The sequence below is a fragment of the Eschscholzia californica genome, unplaced genomic scaffold (genome assembly GCF_041429995.1).
Source record: "Eschscholzia californica isolate CP2 unplaced genomic scaffold, dmEscCali1.0.p SCAF_1, whole genome shotgun sequence".
NCBI lineage: Eukaryota > Viridiplantae > Streptophyta > Magnoliopsida > Ranunculales > Papaveraceae > Eschscholzia > Eschscholzia californica.
This window is the reverse complement of record NW_028238198.1, coordinates 65,142,578-65,164,195: the sequence shown is the minus strand read 5'-3', so window position 1 is coordinate 65,164,195 and position 21,618 is coordinate 65,142,578. Positions and strand designations below refer to the sequence as shown.

General features: G+C 34.2%; 2 protein-coding genes across 3 annotated transcripts; both read left to right on the top strand.

Moving 5' to 3' along the window:
- The first annotated feature begins 175 nt into the window (after positions 1-175).
- LOC147568286 (large ribosomal subunit protein uL4-like) lies at positions 176-2,788 on the top strand. The gene is made up of 2 exons (XM_086654749.1): positions 176-1,550; positions 2,437-2,788. Exons 1-2 carry the CDS (start codon positions 447-449, stop codon positions 2,548-2,550), a joined length of 1,218 nt encoding a protein of 405 aa, XP_086510875.1. The 5' UTR covers positions 176-446; the 3' UTR covers positions 2,551-2,788.
- Positions 2,789-16,432: 13,644 nt separating this feature from the next.
- Positions 16,433-20,451, top strand: LOC147568285 (APETALA2-like protein 3). 2 transcript variants are annotated; one of them, XM_086654747.1, is made up of 10 exons: positions 16,433-17,765; positions 17,858-17,883; positions 18,009-18,039; positions 18,127-18,214; positions 18,311-18,456; positions 18,620-18,664; positions 18,755-18,858; positions 19,018-19,154; positions 19,429-19,533; positions 19,848-20,451. In XM_086654747.1, exons 1-10 carry the CDS (start codon positions 17,182-17,184, stop codon positions 20,118-20,120), a joined length of 1,539 nt encoding a protein of 512 aa, XP_086510873.1. In that variant the 5' UTR covers positions 16,433-17,181; the 3' UTR covers positions 20,121-20,451. The 2 variants fall into 2 exon arrangements, with proteins under 2 accessions (XP_086510873.1, XP_086510872.1); XM_086654746.1 differs by having other exon boundaries at positions 19,845-20,451.
- The last annotated feature ends 1,167 nt before the right edge of the window (positions 20,452-21,618 follow it).

Sequence of the window (21,618 nt, the reverse complement as noted above, 5' to 3'; positions counted from 1 at the left end):
CAAATTATGATGAAGGTAGATAAGAAGCATGTGACTCGCACGCCCACTGTATAACGAGCTTTTGAAGGGAAACTGAACTTTGGGAGTTAACGCTTGTCAGGAAGGTAGTCATAATATAGCTAAATAAGTGGGGGGCATTGACTAAATCTCCCTTCTCCATCAAAATCGGAGATTTAGGTGGTCTTTAAAGAGAATAAATATTTTCATTCTTGCTTGGGTCCAGCCCAGTTGGCTCGGGTAGGTAGCCCAATCTGGGTTGTTATTCTACTGGTTGCCAAACATACCCTCTCTCCATTTGGAGCCCCAATCGGAGGGTACTACTGTAAGTGTAAGCATCATTTGCAGTATATAGAACACCAACAACCCTAATTCTTCCCCTTTTAAGTCTAACCCATTTCATCGTTAATCTTCACTAAACCCTAGTTTCCCCGTTATACTCATCATCAATGGCCGCCGCGGCTCGTCCTCTGGTAACCGTTCAGCCGGTAGAGGGCGATATGGCAACCGACGGAGGCAACTCACTTCCTCTCCCAGACGCCATGAAAGCATCAATCCGACCTGATATCGTCAAATTCGTTCACGCTAATTTGTCAAAAAACAGTCGTCAACCTTACGCCGTTAGCAGAAAAGCCGGTCATCAAACCTCAGCTGAATCATGGGGTACTGGTCGTGCTGTTTCTCGTATCCCTCGTGTTCCCGGCGGTGGTACTCATCGTGCCGGTCAAGCTGCCTTCGGTAACATGTGTCGTGGTGGACGAATGTTTGCACCAACCAGAATCTATCGTCGATGGCACCGGAAAATCAATGTTAACCAGAAACGATACGCCATCGTTTCTGCTCTAACTGCTTGTGCCGTACCTTCTCTCGTTCTTGCTCGTGGTCACCGTATCGAATCCGTACCTGAACTTCCACTCGTGATCGGTGATTCAGCTGAATCTGTTGAAAAAACTTCATCGGCGATCAAATTACTGAAACAGATCGGTGCTTATCCCGATGTCGAGAAAGCGAAAGATAGTCATTCGATTCGTCCTGGTAAAGGTAAAATGAGAAATCGTCGTTATATTACTAGTAAAGGTCCATTAATTGTTTATGGAACTGAAGGATCAAAGATTGTTAAAGCTTTTCGTAATCTTCCTGGTGTTGAAATTGCAAATGTTAATCGTCTTAATCTACTTAAACTTGCTCCTGGTGGTCATTTAGGAAGATTTATCATTTGGACTAAATCTGCTTTTGAAATGATTGATTCAATTTATGGAACTTTCGATAAACAATCTGAGAAGAAGAAAGGTTATATTTTGCCTAGATCGAAAATGGTTAATGCTGATTTATCTAGGATTATTAACTCTGATGAGGTTCAATCTGTTGTAAGACCAATTAAGAAGGATATTAAAAGACCTCCAATGAAGAAGAACCCATTAAAGAATTTGAATACTCTTCTTAGACTCAATCCATATGCTAAGACTGCTAGGAGGATGGCTTTACTTGCCGAAGCTCAAAGGGTCAAGGCGAAGAAGGAGAAGCTTGAGAAAAAGAGGACAGCCATCCCCAAGGTATATTCACTCGATTATAACTTAGATAATGATGATTTAATAATGTTGATTAGTTCTTATGATCATCTAAATTTAGGTATTCTTTCATGTTGGTTTAAGTTACTTTTGTAGTTTAATTCCGGAAATTAAAACCCGGTGTTTATATTAGATGCATGATCATACCCGAACATAGTACGGAAGAAAACCATTATAGTTAGTATAGGTTAGATATATCTGCAAATTGATAATAGTTTGAGCAGATATGCACATCGTGGAGATGATAGTTGTATACTATGATGTTGTGAATGTTGGATTGGAGATGACGACATCTAGCAATCACATTCTACTATGTTCATTCTGTTATAACTTGTTTATTCATTTTATAGAGTTCTAAAATTAAGACCGCGAATAATCACCTCTCTTAGTGTAGCAACTAGCAAATACCAAGTTAATCTCTATAGCTAGGACGTGGTAGCCACTGCATTAAAGCATATATGGACGGTTAGGAAAAGTACCTATTAGATTGAGATGTTTTACTTGCATTCTTTTAATAGAATGTTCCTCCGTTCGTGTTAAAGCTATGTAGGTAGAACTTTAATGTTTTTTGGAAAATTATCCTATGACGGACCCACTACCCCGGCTGAATCCCGACTGAGGTACGTGTCATGCAGAATTTAGAGAGAAGTGAGTACTCTTTCTCTTCTAATCCTGCAAGTCCACGTACCCCTGTTGGGATTCCGCCGGGATAGTGGTCAGGCATAATTTCACTCATGTTTTGTCTTTGTGCATAATTGTAGGTATTAATAAACAACTTTTGAATTTCATTCATGTCTTTTGGTGTTCTTAATTTGTCGATGATTACATAATTTTGTTGTTAATGAAATATATTTTCTTCTCCAACTTTTAGGAGGAGGCAACTGCAATTAGGGCAGCAGGAAAGGCATGGTACAAGACTATGATCTCAGACAGCGACTACACAGAGTTTGATGTCTTTACAAAATGGCTAGGTGTTTCACAGTAATTATCGATCTCAAGCTAGTTTTTCTATCCTGTGAAATTTTTATTTTTTCTAGTTTTTAGATTTCCGGTTCTCTATTTTTCTGCTGATATTGAAGTTAGAACTTAGTAAGGGGACAGTGTAGCTATACTTCGGCTCGATGTCTCTCATTTTTTGGTCGTTTATTTATTACCTAGAAAAGATATTCAATTACAAATTTGCACTTAAAATGTTTAGAACTAATAAACATTGCTTGTGTGAATCTCGTTAAACTTCATCATATTTTGCTTTTCGTACCTTAAATTTTACAGATGTGTTAAGTTGGACCACATTGTTTGGTGTGATAATCCTTGCATAAGAGAGGAGTTGGGGAATTTGTGACGTAAAACCTCTCTTTATCTCTCTCAACAGTCTCTCATCACCATGAGTATCATTCGTGGCCATCTCCCCTTAATCACAGATGAAGTGGTAGTGGTGGTGAAGTTGGTTGGACTTGCTTGATATTTGAGTGAGTTGCCCGTTAAAGTTGTTTTAATTTAACTAACCATTATGTAGAGGGATTTTCTCCTTTAAAGGTGTCTATCATTAAATGGGGCGAATTTGCGGATTATATACATACCAAACAACACAGCGTATAAAATTATGTTTATAATGTAACTCCTGGTGAATCGGTTATATATGCCCTTAAGGTTGTGAATGCGATTAATCTGAGACTTTGCCACTTCAGCAACGATGAAGATGAACAAGATTCAGAAGTGGGTTTTGTTTGTAATTTCTACCGTAGTTAATCTAAGCAAAGAACTGCTTTCAAGTTTGTAGAATGATGATAATTCGTTGAGTTTCTTGTGGGGACTTGTTGATGTTTATAGTTCATGTATTCGTATTCAACAAGATTGGGGTTTAAGAGTATGGAAGCTTAGACCCAGTGGTTCAATCAACAAAGCCTATGACCACTTCCAATGTAACTCTCAATCTCTTTCAACAAAAAAAAAAAATGTGAAACACTCAATCTTAGAGCAACTCCAATCTTGGAGGGGATTAGGGCTGAAAATCACTTTTTCATTAATGTAATTAAATCCAAGAGTTCTACTTCAAAAATTAACTTCAACTTCGAGAGGATTTAGGTCCATTATATATGTGTGAAACACGTGTGTGGGTTTTTTGTGTAGGTGTGCGAAGAAAAATGGTGACCTTATGTATGTGCGAAACAAGTGTTTGAAGTAATTTTTGTTTCTTTTAAGTTCAAATTTTCTTTTGAAATTATAGGTTGCTTCCCTGATTATGGGTCCAATTTAGGTCGTTGGCTCCAGCGACCAGGGGCTTCCCCGCATGACAGTTGGAATTTAGGTCGTTGGCTCCAACGACTAGGGGCTTCCCGCATTACCGTTGGAACCGCAACGGTCATGTGGGGAAAGCCCTCATCTGACTCTTAAGTATAATCGACTGAGGGTTTTCATTGGGCTTGAGCCTATGGGTTGGAGTTGCTCTTAAAAATTTGAAGTGTCGCAAAAGATTTTTAAAATTTTTGCCTTGACAAATCTTTCCACTAAGATGATGTGGCGTTACTTTACAAGAGATACCTCAACAGGACTTTCTATTTCTAAAAGTTTAATCTCGGGATATTTTGTAATCGTCAAACTTATCATTTTTGAAGTTTAGACTAATATAAATCGAGTTTCATATGTCATTAGAAATACTAAAAATTTCTTTACAAAATTCATCATGCCAGAGAAGTAAATAAAACAGTTATTGAGATTTGCATTTAAAAAGATACAAAATTTGGGGAATTTTTTCTCTCCCACATCGAAACAAGAACTTCAATTAAGGCTTCTTACGGAGCTTTCTTAGTTACAATTTTGGGTTGGAGATGTTTTAACCAAAAAGTTTGTTATCGAAATCATCAAGAACTAAAGCGAGTCAGTTTCATTTTGAGAATTCTGCTCTATTCAACTAACTTTTCAGAATTTATTAAAAAAGAACACGAAATAAACACTAAAAATCTAAATTGAGATATAATTCAAAATTCAAATTAGAAAAAAAAAAATGAAAACACAGCCTTATTATTCTAGATTACTAGGGAGAATAGCTCATTCTATACTACCAAACCTCGTGACTTACCTCAACAAAAAAAAAAAAAAAAACCTCGTGACTTAAAAAAAATAATCACTACTATATTGTCTAGTTCTCCATGTGTTAATGTAATTTGATATTGATCCAATCGTAATAAAGAAATGCCATGAACCCTCTCCATTTAGGTAAACTTTTAGAATCTTTACGAAAATAACAGAAGATAAAAGATTTTAGTGAACTTTGTTCTTGAAGCAATTAATAAAAGATCAAAATTTGAAGAAAGAAAATGTTTGAGAGTAATTCTTCAAATAACATGTGAATTTTGTTCATATTAACATCAAATTACACGTAAAAAGGGACCATATTACCTCGAAAAACCGATCTTATAATAACACGAGGGTGTAACCATTGCCCGTAGGGCACGGAAAGTATTTTCAAAAGTTACGCGAGGATGTACATTTTTATCTTTCAGATTGATAGTGTAAACTGACAATGAAAGGCGTTACGCGAGAATGTGCATTTTTCTCTTTAAGTTTGATAGTGTAAATTGCCAATAAAAATAGGCAAGAAAGAGTAGTATTCTATTGAGTCTTAAAAAAAGTTAATGGTTACAGTCAAGGAAACAATTAAATTAACACCTTAGAAAATAACGGTTTCAGTTTACACAACTCAATTTTAGAAATCCACATATTCTAATTCAAAATGAAACTTACAATAAACATCGCCATTTGTTTCATTTGGTTAGGCATGTGGGTTAATTGATTCCATCCAGATCCAGAAGTTACATTTAGTTCCGCAATTGAAAGCATTTAAAATATCTGGCTAAGTGTCACATTTTTCGGACTGGGTCAAGCTACATGCTGAACTGCCTTGTAGGTGAGGCTTATGGTTCATAGGAATAGGCATGTGTGTCTGTTGTTACTATGGTTATACCCAGGCAGAGAAGCTACTACTTGTATTCTCTGCTCGTATGAGTTTAATTTCTGAATATAGATCCCAAAAATTTATGGTTAACCTATACGAAAATGACAGTCTGTCCGACAACCCGCCTTATTTTTAAGCGGCAGTCCATCTCATATGATGGTTAAATTTTTTGTGGGAGAAGAAAAACATGATATATGTTACCATTTAAAAGGGAGAGTAGTAAGAAGTTATTGAAGAATCTACCAAATCCATTATCAAATTGCTTACACGAAATTAACCTAAATGTATGAAATTTAGGATTTCACGGGAAGAACCCTAGTTTTCAAGTAGAGCTTGCTATGTAGAGTTTGATATGTATAAATCTACCAAATTCGGAACCCTAATTAGAATCCTAGTTTAGGGTTTTAATTTGGGGGGCTAGGGTTTCAATTTTTAAGAAGGGTTTCTCTTATTCTAAATCAATGGTCCTTAGGAAGAACCCTATCTTGTGAAATATATGAAGAAACTGAGAGCTCGGTTTCTTTAAAACTTGAATTCAAAGTTTATGATTTCTGCTCAATGATTTCACCCTAGATAAAATCAAAACCCTAGATAAAATCTGTGCAGTATATATATATATATAGAGAGAGAGAGAGAGAAAGTGATACCTGCTGGGAAGATGAGAGAGGGGAGAGGTCCAGATCGACAACTTCTCTACGATGAAGATGAGAGGGTGCGATGAAGATGAGAGGGTGCTATGACAGTCGTGAAGATGAGAGAGAGCAAGACCGAGAGCTAAAAGAAATGAAGAGGGTGTTTGGCCAGAAGAATGTTTGGGGGTGGGTTAAAAAAAAAAAAACATCTTTTAAAGATTCTGTATTTCCCTTTCTCTCTTAATCTATACCATTGAATTAAAATAGTTCAGATCTTATCCCTTAGATTTAAAGAGAATTCATCACACCCGTCTTTTATATATTCCTAGTGATAAATCTGAACCGTTGGGAGGAGAGAAAAAGATACCCTCCTCCCTTATTATATAGATTTTCAGTATCCTTTTTGTCGTGATTTATGAAGCAGAATTAGTACTATAATAATCCTTAATATATAGAATGATTAAAGAAACTCTTTTAGTCATTCTAGTGGCTTTACCCTAAAAATATAATATAGGATCAAATGCCGACACTCTTGGGAGCAGTAAAATTCAATGATCCTTAGTACACTGTATCCACGTTTTTTTTATTATTAAAATATTAAGGTGATGACATACTCAATGACGTCAATTTAAACAATAATAAATCTAGGACCTACTAATAGGAGCCACTTAGTGGGTACGGCTTACCTTAATCGCTGGATTATAGTGACCACTAATCACTTCTCTTACTTTATTAATTTCAGTCATTAGTAGAATTAAATAGAGCTTTCATCTGGCTCTCTTCATTACAAAATAATTTTTGTTTATAAAAATGTAAAGGAAATTTATACACTGTCTTTTTAAGATGTATAAAATTATTCACTTTTATCATTTCATGATTTTCCATTTCTTCGTCAATTAGAAGTGTTCTCCTATAATATTTTTAAGTATCTTACCTAAGTTGTTCGTCAATTTTCGATTAAGAAAAACGAGCACACACATACACATGAGATATAAGAAGCCACGGAGAAATCTACGTTTCAAATATGGGTATGTACAAATGACCTAATTCACATCTAACTGACTAATCTTGTTAGTTAGATGTGAATAATCTAATTTCAGATTTAAGAAGAAGAACAAAACTTTAATTCCCCATAAGTTCGGCATATATGAAACGCTTGGACCCTAGTTTAACAACGAATAAAAGGAAGTTCGAAAAGCTTTTTCTACAAACGGCTTATGTAGTGGGTGACCAACTAAAGGTCGTTAAGTTGCTCTCCTCTCTCCTAACTGAACTTTATCTAGTAGTCTGCACTCTATAAGGGACTTGTCGAGTCCCTTGTTACATTATCGTACAATCTTTACTTTTTGTATTCGACATGTATTGCCTCCCTTCACTTGTTTAGTTGTTTGCTTCCTTTCGTCCTCAAATGCTTACAGACTGTAAGCTAATCTGTAAGCTAATCGTCAGAAGTTCACCCTTTGGGTGTCGCTTTAAGCACAAGAGGCCAAACAATCCATTAGACGCCTTGACTTGAGAGTTGTTTTCGTCGTTAATTTACTAACATTGTAAGACCATATATTTTAAATAGAAGCATGCGATCTACAAACATCCTAACTCACAATCAACTCATTGATTCTGTTAATTGAGTTTGAATAACCTAATTTTAGATTAAAAGAGATCAACAAATAAAAATTACCTTAAAGTAATGCAGTCAATGAGACGCCGTTACAAATTTATTAAACACGATTTGTTAAAATTCATTATTATAAATTTATGATGCTCAAAATTAATTAAATTTAAATAAAATTAAAAAGAAAAACACAAATTAGTTGGAAAAAAGAAAACGTGTGACATCCACAACACCAGGAAAGGGAGGGCAAAAAAATAAAATAAAAAGGAGATTCGAGGCTATTGAGGTGTACGTGGCAAAATGAATAAATAATTGAGGTGGATAAAATGACCGGAAAACCGGCTATAAAGGGTGAAAAATGAGGTAGTTGGCTAAGGTTACCCTATTAGGAAAATAGTTAATGAAAGGGTTTTAAGGAATGAGAGTTGCCTTAAGTAGAAACCTTCAACTTGATATAAAATGACAATTTTGACATCTCTCTTGTTTTCAATCTACTTATCTCGATGAAATCTCATAAATCTAACGGTCATGATCTGTTTGCAGATTATATTGCCATTTAGTGTGATTTGATTGGTCAATGACAAGTTTGGGAGGTGTTTGATTTGTTGCTTTGTCTTGTCTCCTTGAGGTCTTTTCTATCTATTGTAGTTAATATACTTTTAAAATTACTAATATACCCCTTAATATTTTGAAATTTTTTATAAATATTTTGGAGTAGAATAAAAAAAATTAAAGAAAAATACTTGGGGATTTTAATTATTTGATTTGCAATTTTAATTTTCTTAATTGCAAGATATTAGAAGATGTAAAAGTAGATGACAAACATAAGACAATTATCTTAATTAATGTTGTAAAAATTTTGTTCGATCACTACAAGAAATTATATTTAAAAAATAAATCTTAGAAAAACTATTTCAACATATTACTTTCCTAATGTTTCCTTGTAATACTTTTATATTGAAAAGTATTCCCATCTTGTTTTAGAAAGTGGTTGTTCTGTAGGCTCCTTACAAATTGAAAGGGCAAAAGTTGGTTGTGAGATTATAGAGTTTCAACTAATTTATCGATTAATTAATTTAAACGACAAATAGAAAAGCCGTATCTTTTGGGTTAAGACGATTACCACTTGCCTAATGAGGTAAGGTAAGGATACTATATAAGTTACATATTCTTAAAAATTGACCAAACTTGAACACACCATTATTAAATAAAAATAAGTAAATTAGTATTTTGGAAACTAATGACTTTATATAGACAAATACAAAATAAATTAAAAATACATTCTTTTATTTTTTTTTGTTTTTAAAAGATCTGATTACTTGAATATTACAACCAATTAACGACAAAAAAATAGGTTTAATTTTCATGATATTTACCAAGTAAATGGTTTTAAATATTAAAATTTTCAGCATAAGATTGCTTTTAGATTATATTCAGTTATTATTTTTATGTGATTCAATGAACTTAGTCATTTTTCCAATTATGCTTTAAAAAACAGTTGTACTTGATGCAATTCTTCAAGTGGGTGAATGGGATTTTGTTATTCAAGTAAATAAATAATCAAAAGTGGCTAAATTTTATTAATTTATAAAAGTTTGTGCAGTTATATTAGTTATTATAATCCCATAGGCTTGATTTATACGTAAAATTGATTAAGTTCATGCTCGTTTTTTTATGCTGAATTCTTCCAATTATATTCATTCACGCATGATTATTTGAAAATATATGAGGATAGATATAATAATTTAAACAATTATATATGTCAAATATAATTTTTTTGCTAAATTCATACTTGAAATATGTAAGTGTATCTTAAATAGGTTTGACGTAAGTTCATGTTATAATTTCTTTTGTTAACCGACTTTAACAAGTTAGAAATCCAAAAGAATAAAATTATGCATAAAAATATGAACTCTCTTTGTTTAGTGGTTATATATACACCTTCCATTGAAGATAAGAGCATTTCAAAATAGTTAACTCAACTATGTTTGTTTCGACATCCTATTCTTTTATGTCTCCTTTGGCTATTTCTTTTGGACTTAGATAATAAAAATGCCGAGTAGCAATTTCTTTTATGTTGGCATGGTGAAGAGTTATTCCATATAATCAACAAGTAAACGTGTTGGCTAAATTTTGACTTTTGAAATGAAAATATATCGACCCGAGCAAAGAAACATGGTTTATGTTCACATGGTGGACACTTAGAACTATTGTACTCCTGAAAGTCTTGGGAAAACTAAGATTTATAATTTAACCAACTACGCGATATTTCTATAAGTGATTAATTTGATTCTTATTAAGCTACGGAAGTCTATACACCTCTATTCATATTTTAGGAACCAATAAATTAATTCAATTACATAAAAAGCAATTTAGATTTCCAAGACTGGAAATTAAGAAACAAAGTGAAATTGTGGTCCTTGTAAACATAGAAAAAATCGAAGAGCATGAGAAAAAAGTCATTCCGAGTAATAATCAACTTTACAAATAAAAGCCCTAATTAAGGTGCAAGTGGATCTAAGGAAACTTAGTATTGAAAGATACATGCCGTACAAGTTGGGGGGTACTAACTTCTTAATTGAAAGTTACAAACAACCTTATATTTGACTTATAATCCAAAATTGAAACTTGCTTCAAAGATAAGCACTTCAATATGCATCAAATTTCCAAATTTCATTGAAGTTTTAGTTTTTGGGATATCAAGTTGATAATGAAGGTTTAACAAAAGCCAAGTGTTAGCTAGTCAAGTTTGATTGCTTTCACTCACCTCAAGATTATGTTCAAATTAATATAAATAATTGTCATTTTCATTTAGTCCGTATATTTGGTATTAGTATATTTATTTACCATGACCAAGCTTTTATTTAGATCTAGAAGTAATAATAAGATTCAAAACTATGATTTCTGCAACGGAGAGAAATCTATTCCACTATACTCACAAAAATGTAATTTTGCTCTTTGTAGCTCTCCATGTAGTCATATTTGGGATAGAAATGTAAGAAAATACTTATGTACTTCCATTGCTAGTTGATAGTACACTTTACTACTTCAAAATTAAGAAGGAATCAATGGAACCCCCATGGTGAGTCTTCTAGTTAGCATTAACTTGTATATGGATTCCGTGCCCCATCTATCTTGTTTTTTTTATGTATTTCTATCACCTTTCTTGCATCTATATTCTATCTTCAGAAAGTATCCAATTCGACAACTATATATCTTATTGGAGATCTGAACATTTTTTTTTACGAATCTAATTGATGCTCTTGTATTTGTTACCATTCTTTTAAATATTTTGACATAACGTTATCTTATCACAATGTTATAACTCTTCTCAACATTGCGAGTGTTTATTCTATTATTGTATATGTCGATAGTATTTTTATCTTTATTTTTTAACATATTATTATAACAAATAATATCGATACATCGATACATGCATTAGGAGAATAGACACAATTAAACTCACAAACTTGGTTTATTTTGCTTTACTTAATACATATAGATCCGTCTGTGAATAGAAAAGATAATCCAAGGAGACAAACGGTAGTCCTCAATATTCCAACTTATGACCTTTGGGATATTTTAGGTGGCAAAGGAGTAACGTGGCATTTCAGAAAAATAATAAGGACAATAATGGTAAAATATTTATTTGTCGTTTTTCACACCTTAACCATTCTTCAAGTCTTCATCGTCCATTTCTTTATTCTTCTATCTCCTCATCATCACACAAAGACAACTATTATTTGAGAGAACAAATTAAATAATCAAAAAAAATAAAAATAAAAAGTTGGTTGGGGCAGGTTTGGGCAGCACTAATAGACAGCTGTCAACATTTGGGGCAGCGAACGACGTGTACGGATCTTGCCCGCTCGTAAACACGAGGCCGAGAATAGGGTAATAAATTTTGTTAGTTATTCATTAAATACAAAAAAAAAGGAGATTAATCTTAGCCGTTGAATGAGGTTAAAGATTTCGATTCTCTCACTTTATAAGGATTAATCTTGACGGTTGATTTGATGTTAGGTAATTGGATACCTTCACTTTGTGAGACAGAGACATGAAAACATGATGGTCCCAATCCCAAATAAAATATCCATTTATGGAATGGTTTAACATTGTCCAGTGTGATTGATAGTTTTAGGTAGTGTATTTTTAGGGCATCAATATTAAAGGTAAAGTTGTTATAAAGTTAGGGTATCAATTGGATCCTAAATTCCTAATGATCCAATGTCTTATTCAATCCACATCCACTCTTGGTACATAATTTTGAGTAAGCTTGTAATCATTAATGTTAAGATATTTTAGATGTCGGTTTTGCTAGTTAATCTTTTTTTCTATGGGTAATGACAAGAAAATGTATTAATTTTAACTCTAATTTAAGACTACTTTGTTTTATCGTGCTAGTAAGCTTGCAAATTGAGTTTTAATTTTTTTTTAGCATAGGTTTGAATAATCATTACATTTAATACGACACGAACATGTTATGCATAGGTACATGAGTTGAATAAGCCCTTTAAGTACTATCATCGAAGGTATTTTAGACTAAAACACCATATATAACGTACAAGCATGAAAACCTGTTCTTATATTACTCTATTTATTTGCATATCCTTTAACACAAATCAATAAATGATGGATTTCATCTCTAATATGAATCTAATTTGTGACCTATAATTTTTGTATTAGATTCACAATCAATTGACCAAAAAAATGTCGCAAAAAAAATATTTTTTTGAAGTATAGATATCTTTCGCCGGGTCATTACATTCAAACAGATAAATCATAAATAAATGCATGCCTTGAATACGCCCTAAAACTACCATCTAAGACATTTTTGGATCCTAAAAGGCCACATACACATCTGATGATGTCTAAGTTTGATTTTAGGTTATGACTTGAGACAAAGAGACTACTTAGTTGGATCTCAAACTACTCCTCATGAATTGGGGAGGGGAAATCTGTATGGTACTCAAATACCACTCATACACTCAAGTCAAACGTTTTTTCAGTTAAATTAGGTGCCGTTTGACAACACTAAAATAAATTATTTTTTACTTATTTAAGTAGAAAAGTAAAAAAGTAAAAAAGTTAGTTTATTAACGTGAAAATTTCCCACTTCACTTAAGTTAAAAATTGACTTTCCTTTCAAGTTCAGATTTTTAACTTTTGACTTGAAAGGAAAGTAACTTTTGTTCAACACATGCATAAATTTTACTTTACCATTTTTTTTGTTTATCTCCACTGCACCACCACAACTAAACTTCCACCACACCGTTTGTATCACCTCCACCATACACCTCCACCTCAACCATCCCATCTCAACCACCACCACTGTAGCTCGACCACCACCGTATCTTCACCACCACCATACATCCATCATCACCGCACCTCCACCAGCATCACACCTAAACCACCACCGTACCTCCCCCATCACTATCATACCTCCACCACCACCATTATACATCCACCACTATTATCCTATCCCTCCGTCGTACATCCACCATCTACACCATACCTCCACACCACTATCATTATTCCACCATCGCCATCCTCATACATACACCACCATCCACATACCTTCACCATCACAAGCACCGCCGCCACCGAACTCCACCACTACCACATCTCAATCACATTACAACCATCACCACACTTCCATCACTATACCACCAGGACTCCACCACCACCACAACTACCACCAATATTGTCGACACCTCTTTCAAAAAAGTAATTTTCAAATAAAATCAATTAAACTCAAGTATTTCTATGAAAAAAAAGAAAATAAAAAGAAAATTGCATTACTGATACTACAAGCAAAAGAACTGATACTTTTGATTGTCAAACGACACCTTAATGAGTATAAAGTTCCGAGTTTAGAATTGGACCTTCAATTGCTTGTATTAGGTTGTGATTTTGCATGCTTGAGGCGAGTCTATTGCTTTATTGTTGACAAACTGTTGATAGCCGGTTGTGATGAAGCAGCTAGAATTTACGTGGGCGCCTAAGATACTTGTACCAACCCCATAATTCCGTGCTTAAGTGGTAGAGTTCTTTCGGACTCAACTCCCTGATGACTTGACACGAGTTGACCAGTTGAGTTCGTGGTCTTTTATTCACTTATTGAGCTAGTCAACTGATGACTACTTTTCGCATCATCAACATCATACGAGCACGAAAACCCACTTCTATCTTTACTTTTATTTATTTATGTAACTCTTAACCCAAATCACCAGATGATGGATTATCAATAAATGATGGATTCCATCTTTACCTTGAATCAAATTTGTGACCTTTTAATTTTTAGACTAGATATACGACCAACTGAATGCAATGACGGATCTATGTGGGGACTATCCATGGCTGCAACCAGGGATAAATTTTGTTCAATACCTCACAAACTGTAGACACTAGTAAGAGATAGCTTAGTGGTAGTCAGGGATAGATTTTATAGAATACCTCACAAGGTGTATACACTAGTAAGAGATAGCTTAGTATTAACGCTTTTATCCCATACACATGAGGTCCATGCTTCAAATCCCCCTTCAACCACTTTATTTAGCTTCGTTTTTCCCTTCTCTTGAGTGCACTTATTAGTTCTCTTGAGTTCTCTTAGATTACATGTGCTCATGGAGTCACAATTTTAATTTTTTCACAAGGACGTGTGACTTTCTATTTTTAGTTAACTTTAGAGTTTTTTTCCTTACCATTCTAACTAATTCAATATTTTTTGAGGTTATTTTTTTTTTATTTTAAACGAATATAATTACTACTTACTCATATTGACATTTTTAAGATTTACTAAGATCTACCAAGACTACTAAAAAGTCGTAGTAAATCCCGTAGAAAGATGTGTGAAGATCAATTATGTGCACTTTCAGTTTTAATTTTATCGTAAAGTTTGGTTTTATTTGTTCTCGCGATATTGATTCTTTTACGCCTTAATTCAAACTATAGGCATCTTATGAAATAAAGCTGCAATACAATTACCATGGAATCATAAGGATGACAAAGTTACATTAGCGGTAATCTTGCAAATTTAGAGCGTTGTTAATAAATGCCTTATCGACTTGCCTTTGCAAAAAAAAACATTAGAGCAGATGTTCGTTGGTTAACATAGTTAACTAATTGTAACTTTGTAAGCGCATTAAAAATCACGTCTTCCTAACAATGCTTGTATAAAACAAAATTTTCTTTTCCACCCTTTGTTTTATAGAAAATTTAGGCTAGCCAGGTGTGATTTCAAATCCTGGCTCCGCCCTTGACAGACAGACAATGGTTTGGTCAAAACATTTTCTTTAAATATTTTTTCGATTTAGGTAAAATTACCAAAAATCTCTCCATCACAAAAATTGATCACCAATGAGTGGCATACTTAACGACATATTCACTTCTTAATGAAGTTTACTTTTTCGAATTACATATCAATAATGTAAAGTTCCCAAATAAAACTCCATAACGAACTCTTCTTTAATAAAAATAGCAGTTCTTGTATAAGTTGGCCACATGGAAATAGTAAGGTTAAAATAGAACGGATGCCTTTTTTTAGTGTGGTTAGTGATAGAACAAACACCTACAAGTTCTTTTCCTTCAATGAAACTATTAAAAAGGAAATATAGAAGTTCTTCTATCCATAGAGTCTAGAGAACTCCGTCCTATGACGCAGAGAAGGTCACCGGTTAAGACTATATCTTGTTGTCAACAATCCTTGGTTGGAGTGGTAAGAGGTATAATCTTCCACTTAGAGGTCAAAGGTTCGAGACACGCTGACCAATTAAAAAAAAAAACTATATCTTCTTGTCTAATCTAAGCATAACCTCTTTGTATTTGTGTAAAACACAAATGCAACCTAATGGTATGAATGTCGATGCTTGTATATTGTTTAACACAACTTATAGTTTATATGTCATAAGTCAATCGAAAGAACCAGATTGCAAGCGAAGTTATCGTAATATGGAGTAACAAAATCTCAAAATATTTACGTAGAGCATTTTTTAAACTCAGAGAGGAACGGTTAGACTCTCGAATACAGTGAAGTGGTTAAATTTTATTAACTAAATTGAATGAATGTAACTAGGGGAAGAACCCTTAGATAATTTTAGGATTTTAAAATCCTAAATTAACTTGTAATTAAAATACTTTCAATGTAAAGAAACATAATAGAATCCTAAAAAAAAGAACTCTTGAAAACTATAAATATTATGAGAACGCCGTTTTGAGGAAAACAATGAATTCAACCGTAAAAATGAAGAGACGATGATCAAACCACGTATCTTAATCAAATGTTATTCTACATCAACAATCCAACTTTGTGCAGTTAGGATTTTGCTAACTTCGATTTTAACAATTTTACCGTATCTATTTTACATTTTATTGCAAAATTATTTTCATAAGCGTAACAAATGAATCGAATTAAAAATTAGCGGATATTTTATCAATATTATTGATCAACAAATCAATGGGAGATAAACAAAACCACTGCTTTCCAACTAGACATAAAAATGTGCTAAAGTCATCCCATCATCTACTACTGCTGCTGTTTCAACAAAAAAAAAAAAAAATCTACTACTGCTGCTACTAATACTACTACAACTACTAATAAAAAATAAATAAATAGAAAAGAAGTTCAACTGTTGAAGATATTTTGTGAAAAAATAATAAAAAAATTAGTAGTAATTAGGGCAGGAGGATTTGTCTGATAAAAGTAAAGTAGTACTCAAAACCGGAACAACCTGTGAAAATTGTTGTTTTATTTCCTTTCTTTGCTTCTTTAATTAACCCAACCTAGAATAGACTCCTCTCTCTTTCTCTCTCTAGCTTTTTAAGCGCTTCTTCTCCTGAAGTGGAGAAACCAGAAAGATTGAAAGGTGAGAGAAAGAAAGAAAGAAAGAGAGACGCAACAAAATAAGTAGCTCTAAATGTTCATCATACGTCCCATCTCAATCTGAATAATCTCTATCTCTCTATCTCTTCTTCCATTTATCATCATCGATCTTCTTTACTTTCTCTCTCTAACCTCACCTCTCTCTCTCTCTCTACATTTTACTTCACCTTCCTACCACTTGTCTTTGGTTATTCCATCCACGGAACTTGACGAACGGCACTGATTCTGTAATCTGAAGTCGATCGACACGATAATATCAGTTTCTTTCGCTTTCTGTTCAGTATGAAACGTTTTCTGATTCTTGAATTTGTTTTTATCTTTTGATCCATCTCTCTCTCTCTATATGGTTTATGTATGCGATCGATTTTCTGTTCTTAATCCAACTTTGTTAGGTTTTGAAATTATAGATTCCTTTGGTTAATAAATGTTAATCAGAAAGTTTTTCTTCAAATTTCTTCTTTAAGTTGAATCACTCTCTAGAAGTTTCGTTTTCTTCTTCTTCTTCTTCGTCTTGATACTTTTACACAGAAGGAGTTATGTTGGATCTTAATCTTGGTTACTCAGTCGATTCTACTTACGATGAAAATGATATTATGATTGATAGAGGTAGAGAAGGTTCTGGTGGTTTAATGGCGGAATCTGGAACTTCAAGTTCATCTGTTGTCAATGTTGAAGCATCTAGTAATGGAGTTGATGAAGATTCATGTTCAACTCGTTATAATACTAACCGTACTGGTTCCGATCTTTTTGCTTTCAACTTTGATATTCTTAACAGAGATGAATCCGTAAAAATCGCCGTCGATAATGAAGAAGAAAATCTGAATCGGAATCATCATGAGTCAGTTCAAGTAACTCGAGAGCTTTTTCCGGTGAACGGACTAACTCCTGGTTATGGTACGGAGTTTCGATCAGGTCCTTCCATGGCTTCTTCTTCTTCTTCAAGGTCACATTGGACGGATCTTTCATTTTTCCAGCCTGAGACTGTGCTGCCGGAGGTGAATGTTGTACAGCCACAACCACAGCAGGTGAAGAAGAGTCGACGGGGACCTAGGTCTCGGAGTTCTCAGTACCGGGGCGTTACGTTTTATCGGAGAACAGGAAGATGGGAGTCTCATATCTGGTAACCAATAATTTCTACATGCATTTGATCTATCTATCTTCTTTCTCTATCTACCTACCATTGAATTTTGTTTTTTGGTGTTGGATGAACAGGGATTGTGGGAAACAAGTGTATTTAGGTAAGAATTCATTTCAAAATTATGATTTCATTCCTAGGTTTTTTTTTTTTTTCATATTCCTCTTCACTTTTGTAATCCTTTTTGGGGTTTTGCTAATTAAATTTGGTTGGATTTTTGTGTTTTAGGTGGGTTTGATACAGCTCATGCAGCTGCAAGGTTAGAATGGATTACAATTCAGATATGAAACCCTAGAAAAGTTTTGGGTTGGTGTAAATTTTGATTGAAACTAGATTTTTATTGCAGAGCTTACGATCGAGCTGCGATCAAATTCCGAGGAGTTGAGGCTGATATAAACTTTAATCTAAGTGATTACGATGACGATCTAAAACAGGTATTTGGAGTATGGAAATTCTGAATTTCATTTCATTATAATTCTAGTTTTGATTTTAAATTGGGTATTAGTAGTTGTCTAATTTATATTCATCAGATGAAGAACTTGACAAAAGAAGAATGTGTTCATATACTCCGACGACAGAGCACTGGTTTCTCAAGAGGAAGCTCTAAATACAGAGGGGTTACTCTACACAAATGTGGTCGATGGGAAGCTCGTATGGGGCAATTCCTTGGCAAGAAGTAATTACGAATCATATTTCCATTCTTCTTAATTCCAGTCGAATCTTTCTAATGCATGCTTTAAATATTTAGAACCGTGTTTTTTTCTCAACAGAAACAAATAATTTCACAACCACTAATCGAAATTACTAAACCCTCTTCTAATTGGATCCTTTACTCGTAGGTACATATATCTCGGGTTATTCGATAGTGAGGTAGAAGCTGCTAGGTACTACTGATAATGAACACCTCTCTGACTTGCAATTTCTTATCCAGAAATAGTCTTAACTCAAATTATCAATTTTGTGTTCTATATCAGAGCTTATGACAAGGCAGCAATCAAATGTAATGGAAGAGAAGCTGTCACGAACTTTGAGTTGAGTTCATATGAAGGGGAGATCATTTCTGATTCCAACATAGGAGGTATGATACAACGGTTCTGTTATGTCTAGTTTGTAAGCGACCAAAAAGGCGAGTTCCATTGTGATAAAATAAACTCTTTCGATGCAACATTCAGTATAGATTATAAGGCCATTGTCTGTAAAATTGTCCGATTTCATGAATTCTTATGTTATTTTGCAGGCACCGATCACAATCTTGACTTGAACTTGGGAATTTCTCCCTCCAACTTCCCTTCTGAACCAAAGGGTGATGATAGTACTGCGGGTCTCCAATTTCCGGGTGGCCCCTTTGACCTAACAGATTCCCGGAGAGCAAGCGTAATATACTTGAAACTCTCTGTTTTCTCCTTCACTATTATTTCAACTTCGAATTACATACTTTTACACCATTTTATATGTTGAAACTCCAAACAATATTTAGTTTTACCTTGAAATTTAACCACACTTGAGAAAATTTACTTGTCTAGACAGCATCTTACTAGTTTCTATCCATCTCTATTTACATGTCAGTATATATTCTATAAAAGAATGCGGCATTGATCAATCTGAGGCAACTATTTATAGGCTAATGACCACATTAATGTTGTTACAGGCTGTTCCAGCAGTGTGTGGAGAAAGCCCTCACGGCCATGCTATTCCACCCAACCAACATCCCGTCTGGAATGGTGTATACCCCGGTTACTTTCCTAATTGTGAGGTAATTTTATCCGCATCAATCTCACAATTTGTTATACGTTCATAATTTTCAAACCACCTTTTTCTCGTAAAACTAGCAGTTCAAAATGACATTAACAAATCAAGAACAAAAACCATTGTTTTTTATTTCAATGTGGTATAGCTTTGGACACAAGTATATCAAAACAACTACCTTGTCCACCTCCATTTTTGTTTACTGAAAATCTGTTCAGAGTTTGTTTAAGTCATTCACATGTTCTACTCAAAGCTTCTGAGAATCGTTGTACTAGGGCGCGTATAATCCGTTAAAATACAAATTGTTCAATTTGCCAGCAGGAAAGAACGACAGAGAAGAGGGTCGAATTAGGTCCACCAGGAGTCTCAAATTGGGCCTTCCAAATGTACGGCAATGGTAGCGGTGCTACCTCAATGCCGTTATTCTCTACTACTACAGCAGCATCATCAGGATTCTCTTCTTCAACAACCACTGCTTCTTCAACATTGGCCCCCGCCTTTCCACCACAACATTTGCCCTATACAAATACAACCTACTTCAATCACTACCCTCCATCAACAAGTACCCCTCAATACTACTATTACCGGAATTGAGTAACCACCACCATCAGCACAACTACCACCGCCAAAGATAATAATAACAGCTATTGTGGTGCAAAGAAAGGTGAATCTTTTATAAATCATTTAACTATCTCTTTCTCTTGATATTAAATTGATGTATAAGATGAATATAGCTCAAGCGAAGATCGTATCAAATATACAAGGAACTTGACTGCAGTATGCTGTACACTACTAGTATTTGTACAACATGAGCAGGTAATTGGGGTGAAAGTTGCGGATCTAAAATGTGGGGACTTGTTCTCTTTTTTTTTTGTAGAAAACTTTGAATTGGAGTAAATATATTATGAGTGAGTTGACAAACAAATCATGAGCCTAAAGCTTAATCTTGGTATTTGGTAAACTAAGCTCGTTTTGAGCAACCTTCTAGTTGGTTGGAGCTTTTGGGGAGTCTTAATAACCTCGGGCTAATAAAAACTTCCTCCAACGATTTTAGTTGATTGAGTTCTGTTCTCTAATCTTCGTCTTCACATCACCTTCACCACAACATCCTTTCTCTAAAACGACCCAAAAGAAGGGGGGTGCCACTTCGTCTTCATTGTTGCCTAGTTGATAACATGAAGGGGATAATCCCCTTCATATTACTTTTGACTCTATCGAAGATTATGTAACCCTCGATTGAGAGTTTCGTGGCGAGTCAACCACGATTCTCTTCGAATTATTCTTCGCTTTGGACAAAGGGAGTTCTGATTCTTCGTTTTAGACCAAGGGAGTTATGGCAAAGGGACTCATTGCCTTCGCAAGAACAGTTAGAGATAGAAATAGCGCGAGAGAGAAAAGGAAAGAGAACAAGAAAGGAGAGACATAGAGAGAAGAGAAATGGCCGTGGTCGCATGTGCAAAATTAAGATAATGTGATAAAAGTTAAGCAAGTTAATTGGAGTATTTGACAAACAAAATTTTCTTTTAGTCAAAACTAATTGACTGAGATCTTGATTTCGGTATACTTAGTATCTAGGATGCGCATCAATAAAGACCAAAATTATGTTGGAAGATATGAGGATAATTAGGTAAAGTTGACAAAAAGTTTGACTTAAATAGAGTATAATAATAGTGGAACTGCAATCGTCAGAAGTGAGGATAGGCTACGGTTACACGAGGAGACTGTCTCTCCCATGAAGTGAGAGACAATGTGATGTCCATTTTTTCTGAAACAGAGGAAAAAAGCCTGTTTTCTAGAGAGAGACAGTGTGTGTGTGTGAGTATGATTAGGGTTTTCCTTCCTTTTTTTTTTTTTTGATGAGATATATAAGACTAAAAACGAAGTTCTTACAGGGTTTTCCTTCCTGCATGCATGTTACTGTAGTAGTACCTTGGTACTGGTTGTACGGTTCTAGTGGGATAAGTATACAGGTGACAGACAGGAAAGGGAGGACACCATATGAATAGTCTATAATCCTAGGATTTTAGGTTTTAAACTTGTAGATGGATGATGTGTTATAATATAGAGTCCCACATTTAAAGTTTTTTTTTTG